General features: G+C 58.1%; 1 protein-coding gene across 1 annotated transcript; it reads right to left on the bottom strand.

Moving 5' to 3' along the window:
• Window positions 1-1,021: 1,021 nt before the first annotated feature.
• ABHD11 (abhydrolase domain containing 11) lies at window positions 1,022-3,561 on the bottom strand. Its single transcript, XM_081053410.1, has 6 exons — window positions 3,326-3,561; window positions 3,023-3,158; window positions 2,182-2,355; window positions 1,838-2,008; window positions 1,554-1,735; window positions 1,022-1,317 (listed from the first exon to the last, which is right to left on the bottom strand). Exons 1-6 carry the CDS (start codon window positions 3,442-3,444, stop codon window positions 1,185-1,187), a joined length of 915 nt encoding a protein of 304 aa, XP_080909536.1. The 5' UTR covers window positions 3,445-3,561; the 3' UTR covers window positions 1,022-1,184.
• Between the last annotated feature and the right edge of the window lie 2,554 nt (window positions 3,562-6,115).

Below are 6,115 nucleotides of genomic sequence, written 5' to 3'. Positions count from 1 at the left end.
CCTCTCCGTCTAGGGCCTTTGAGGGGTAAGTGTCCTTCTGAATCCACCCTGTCTCTTTCCTGAGGATCAGGTGAGAATTCCTTTCCTCCTTGGGGGTCCAAACACTCTGCCCCCTATGCTTACCCTTAGGCCAGGCAGGGGCCACCCCCGCCACCCCCTCAGCATGGGCACAAGTCTCCCTGCTCTACTTTCAGAAGTCCATGAAACTGGGGCACTGGGTGGCAGATCTGGAACGTCTCGGACCCTTCTCCTTCTGACATCAGCATCAGGGATAAGACCAGAGCGGAAGGACCTCATCCAGGCGAGCCCCAGATCACTGTTCCCGCCTGTCACCCTACAACAGAGCCCAGTGACTGGAGCACTGGGGGACACCCAAGCAGAGCCCTCGCTGGATCAAGTACTCCAGGAGAGGGATGAAGCCATTGCTAAGTGAGAGGCAGTTGTTTATGGAGGTTGGGGAAGCAGTGGGTGGCTTACCCTCAGGACTCTGTGCTGCTATAGGAGGGGAGGGGGTAGTCAGGCATTCCTGGTGGAAAAGCCAAACACCCATCCAGTCATAAGGCAGGGGCTTGGCCACACCTACCCCCACCCCCTCTGGGCCCAGCATCAGATCTGCAGGGCCCAGGCCTCAGGCTGTCCCCCCTGCCACCTGCAGGAAACAGGCAGTGGAGGCTGAGCTGGACACATGCAAAGCCAAGTTACGAGCTGTGGAGGCCCAGCTGCTGGAGGTCCTGGAGGAGAAACTGAGACTGAGGCAGGAGGTGGAGGCCTGGGAGGTAGGGTGAGAATGCCGGCTGGGCATGGGAGGCACAGGGAGATGGGCCCAGGGTCTGCCCTGAACCTGCTCTCCTGCCCGCAGGAGGACATGCAACAGCTGGTGAGGCAGCGGGTCGAGAGTCAGCTGCACAGAGAGTCCAGAAGCACTCTGAGAGCCCCCATGGAACCTGGAGCAGCCAGGGCCCCCTCGGTCCGATTCCCCCTGGTTCGATGGGGGCGTTGGCGGTGAGAGAGCTCAGCCCAGGACCTTGACAGCTGTGTCTTTATTCATTAAACTTGAGGTCTGACTACCTTTACATACTCATGCCCTTTCAATGCTTGCCTGAGTCTTTCTGTGAAGAAATATGGAGCAGGCCACAGGGTCTTGAAGCCTGGGTTTGAAACATGCCCCTTCTGGCCAGCAACTCTCAGGTCAGAAAGCCTCGTATGGCAGCCATGAAGTCCTGCGGGCAGTTGGCGTGGATCCAGTGGCCAGCATTAGGCACGGTCTGTATCTGGGCCCGAGGGAAGAGTCGTCTAATCTCAGGGTAGTGGCTGGGACTGTCCGTCAAAGAGAAGGCCACCAACAAGGGGTGAAGGTGGGGAGACAGGGAGAGCAAGAGAGCAATGGAGGCAGAGTGGGGAGAGATGGAGAGCCATGTGAGCTCACATGTCCCATGGTGTTTCTAAGCTCTCAGGAGGCCCCTGCCCACCCCCAAGCCCTCCCTGAGGTAGGCACCCCGGGCTGATGGCTGGATAAGTAAGGCATGCCCCGCCTGCCACCCAGCCTGGCTTACTGTACGAAGTTAGAGTTTCCACCAAGGAGGAAGAGGGTTGGCCCAGGATAGGCTTCTTGGCATACTGGGAAGGCCAAGATCTTGTCCACGTGCTGGGCCAAGGCATCCAGGTTCACCCGCCACACAAAGCGGCTGCCTGCCTCCACCAGGTTGGTGAGCAGGAATTGCCGCACTGTAGTATCCTGTAGGGGGTGCAGTTGGGGGAGTTCCCTGTGACACACGGGGTGACCACTCTTCCCTTGACAAGTCCCAACCAGCACCATCTGGGGGCTTGGGGGCATCACCTGGATAACAAGGCTGAGCTGTTCATCGGCTAGTTTGCGGGCACAGGAGCGGGACACTTCATCTGGGATCTCTATGGCTTTCATGGCTGCTATGTAGGTTGGAAAGGCTGAGCTGGATGTGGTCTCCACTGGGCTGATGTCCACGGCAATCAGACGTTCCACCAGCTCTGGCTGTGGGAGAGAACCAAACTGGGGACTCAGCCTTAGGGCAGGCACAGCGGGTCATAGGCACAGTTCCTGGATCCTGAACTTGGCCATCCAAGGCTCCTTTGAGTCCCAGGTTGCCTGCTGGGCACTCAGAGTCTATAGTGGATGAGAGGAAGCCCTGGATAGGGACAACTCACCCTCTGGAGTGCCAGCAGCATGGCTGTCTTGCCTCCCATGCTGTGGCCAATGAGGACACAGGGAACCAGGCCCAGCTGGGGCAGGAGGTCCTGCAGGTCCTGGCTCATGTCTTCGTAGCTCATGTCTGGGCTGTGGGGGCTGTCACCATGGTTCCGAGCATCCACTGTCAGCACCTGGGGAGTGAGGTGAGAGGGGCAGCACTGGCATCCAAATTCGGGGTATAGACAGGCCTGGAAGACTGGCAGGTTGAGGGGGTGGAGAGCCTGGGGAGAGATCCTGAAGTGGAAGAAGGGCTCAGATGGTGAGAGGGCTCAGTTCCCTAGGGAGCCCAGAAGAAGAACCTGGGGTCATTCTGCCACGGAAGGGAAGGCCTAAGGAGTGTGACCACATCTCTGAAGGTCTGGCGGGGCTGGGTGGCAACCCCAGAGAAGGCCGACGCCAAGAATTTCCAACAGTTGCAGCACAGAAGGATGGGCTGCTGCACGAGGTGATAAGCCCCCTGTCATGCCTGGTGAACAACCAGGGGCTGGCCCTCTTAGCGGGGAGGGTGTTGGCACTTAGGCATTGGACAGATGGGCATAGCTCAGTGTGGAGCATGCAGATGGAGATAGACTGGATGGAAGGAAACACAAGGGAATGAATGGGGTCCATCTAGGGCCTGGGTCTGTCCTGCGGTCTCCAGTCTGAGGTCAACCTCTCCTTTCATTTCTTCAGAAATCTGTCAATGCTCAGCCGGGGCCCAGCAGCGAGGGCAGAGAAGCGGGCCTAGCCTCGCCCTCATCCCCGGTCCCGCCCACCAAGCCCCGCCTCCCACGGGACCCCGCCTCCCCGGAAGCTCACCCTCCGGCCTGTCTGCTGGGCCAGGGCCTTGGCGATGGAGTTAAAGTTGGTTTTGCAGCCGAAGAGCCCATGCAGGAAGACGAGGGCCGGGAGGGCCGCCTCCCCGTCCAGAAGCTTGTAGGAAAGCGGCACAGGCCTGAAGGGAGGAGCAAGGATGGAGGGGGATTCTGAACCGGCTGGTGAAGTGGTTTGGGAGGAGCAGCCTGAGAGGGGGCAGGCCCATGTGGGGAAGGTGGAGCCATCGGGGCGGGACCAGAGGGGAACGATTAAAGGACGGCCTCCCACCGGGCGCCCTTGACTGACCTCGGCTTGGCACCTCCTCGGCCGCTGCTGCTGGGTGCGACATGAACCCTGGAGAAGCTGGTTCTGGAAAGGCTGAGCCCCCTATAGGGGACCCTCCTGGCGCAGGCCCAGCAGAGCATACCCGGGAGCCCCTACTACCCAGCACGCACCTCGCTTGCAAGTCATGTACCCTAGCACCGCCTCCCGCCTTTGCTCCGAGCCGCGTCCAGTTCTGACTGGAGCTCCGCCTTTTCCCCGCCCCCTATCGCAAATTCCTCCCCGCCGTTGCTCACGTTTCCTTACGTAATCCCAGAAGCTGTCAGTCCCCCTCCAGCTCTCCCCCTAGCGCCGCTACGTTGTGTCCTCAGGCACAGTGACCACTCGCAGGAGCACTGCCCCTAGCCCCGCCCCTGCGAAGCTCCGCCCAGCCCCTCCCCGCTCAGAATCCTTGCGGGGAGACAGGACCCTGCTTTCTGGGAATCCGGTCCCAGGCTGTCAGGATGTCCTGGGTTTTGGCGCGAGCTCTGGGCAGCCACGGGACAGGTCCTTGGCAAGCCAAGGAGGCTCTGCTTTGGCCCGCTCCCGTCGCTGCACCTGGTCTGCTTCCCTGCCCTGACGCACCGTCTTGGGTGGGTGCCATACTTTCTGTGCCGCAGGTGGGCGCGGGCGAGCAGCGCGCAGTGCTCCAGAGCCCGAGGCCCAGACAGGCCAGACAGAGCATCTCTTACCCATTCTGAAGTTGTGGAAGAGCTGGGAGGGACTCTGGAGGTTATCTTTAATCATCCCACATCCCCTCCCTTTACAGGTGGGGAAACAGAGGCACACCTGAACCCTCTGGTCTGCCATTCGTGGTGCGAGTCAAGATGGGAGGCCAAGGTCAAACCCTGGCCAGGTGTTTGTACTGGTGGGGGCGTCTGAGCTGAAATGGCTCAGATCTTCTCCCACCTCCTCCTCCCCCCCGCCATTTACCAATAAAGAAATACACTATCCTCTCACCCTTAGAAATCAACACATCCTGCAGAGAGATCATGTTCCTTTGGAATCCTGACCCGCTGCCATCTTCTCTCCCCAGTCTGGGATCGTGGTGGCACTGGTAGTATTGTCTCAGGTCTCTGAGCTCAGGTCTCATCTGGCTTCTGCTGCAGTCCATTTTTCAGCAGTTGGAAGAGTACCTGCTCTTGCTACAGCATTCTGCTCAGAAACCTTCAGGGACTCCCCATCCCTAAAGCTGACCGTTGAAAGTTCATCACCAAATTCCAAGCCTCTCACAGTCTGATCCTACCTACATTTCTGCCTATGCTCCCCATTCTCTTATTCCCCATGAGGCACCCTGAAAACTACATTACACACTTCCCTTTAGGTTTTACCACTCTCCTCCCCCACACTCCCACTGCTGGGATGCTGTGTCTGCCTTCCAGATAGCCAGTTGCCTGAGTCCAGTATAATTGCCATCTCCCCCTCAAGCCTTCCCAGATTTCCCCCTTGAAATTAATCTCTTCCACTCCATGTTCTCAAAGCATTTGTTGGGTCTACTACACAGTATTATAGAACTGACCTTCTGTGTCCACCATAGGCTGGGGGCTGCTGGAGGACCAGAGCCATGTTTTGTCCTTGTTTTGTTTGGTGCAAAGTGCAATAGTAATTTTACTGAATGATAATGGAGAGATTCAGGGCACTGAGGCTTAGCTCGTGGCTAGGTCTGTGACCCCTCCAGGAGATGACACCTGGGCCAGTGTTACCCCCTTCAACCCCGTCTTTAGGGGAGGCTGGATGGAGTCCTGACCAGTAGGAGGCATCCTAACTCTAAGGCCTAATACATGCCTTGCTAAGTGAAATGGCCCCCATCAGCCTGGGGACTGGTAGGTGTTTTGTCTAATCTGAGGAGGGCTTTGAAGTCACTGGAGACTCTACACACAGCAGGTGGTATGATCATTTGTTGTCAGCATAGTCATTAGGGAAGTGATAAGGACACCTGAGCCCTCGATGGAGGCTTTTCCAGGGCTTGCGGGGCTTGGTCCAAGGGGGGGGGGGGGGGAAGGGTGCTTAGAGAGTTGATCAAGCAGTGTTTTTCTAGAGTTGGTGGAAGAAGAGGAAGGGGGTCCACCTAATATTGGTGTTTCAGAAAGGTAGTATTTCAAACCCCCCCCACCCCAGCCTACTGTCCAGCCCAATAACCTGAGCCTGGCCCAGGACGCTTGACGTAAGCCCAGAGTCAGATCCCTGGGTCTAGGGGCAGAAGCCATTTTGAAGCATTCTCGAGTCCTGGGCCCCAGGACCTCAGATGTGTCTGCTTAGGGCAGCATCAACAAGCAGAAAAACCAGTGGGCTTGAGGTTTCCACTTGTGGCTCCCTGGGAAAAACTCTGATGATGGTGCGTTGGGGAGGAGTCAACCTGGGGCCTGCCCACCGCTCCTCACCTCGTTAGGAACGAGCCAGTGGACTCGCTGTTGGTTGGTGAGGGTCTCTCCTTTGGGGGGTGTCAAGCCGCTGAAGGTGGAGGGGAGGCCTTCTGAACCCCTGCTATGCTGAGGTGGCGTGGGGGAGGGGGAGAAAAAGGGTGCAGAATGAGAACCGCGAGGAGGTTGAGTCTATATTTCTGCGTCCCTGTTCCCAGTAGTCCCGACTCCCCTGTGACTGGAATGGTGTTTTCACTCTCATTTTACTGCTGTGAAAATGGAGATACGGAGGTGAAGTAACCCAGCTCCAATCACTCAGCCCGTGCATGGCCCAGCCCGCATTCCTTCCCGGGCTGTGTGACTCCTAGTGCAGTGTTCCGCCCTTCTGGCTGGGGACTGCAGGCCCAAGGGGTGC

The sequence above is a fragment of the Rhinolophus hipposideros genome (assembly GCF_964194185.1).
Source record: "Rhinolophus hipposideros genome assembly, chromosome: 7".
NCBI classification, from domain to species: domain Eukaryota; kingdom Metazoa; phylum Chordata; class Mammalia; order Chiroptera; family Rhinolophidae; genus Rhinolophus; species Rhinolophus hipposideros.
The sequence above is the reverse complement of the archived record's forward strand: the minus strand, read 5'-3'. Positions and strand labels throughout refer to the sequence as shown.

Excerpts from the sequence above, each read along its gene's own strand:
- ABHD11 (XM_081053410.1), bottom strand. The coding sequence starts at position 3,444 with ATGCTCTGCTGGGCCTGCGCCAGGAGGGTCCCCTATAGGGGGCTCAGC. Across the intron at positions 2,356-3,022 it reads CCCAGCAGACAGGCCGGAGG|GTGCTGACAGTGGATGCTCG; the intron begins GTGAGCTTCCGG and ends CTCACTCCCCAG. Across the intron at positions 2,009-2,181 it reads TGCTGCTGGCACTCCAGAGG|CCAGAGCTGGTGGAACGTCT; the intron begins GTGAGTTGTCCC and ends TCTCTCCCACAG.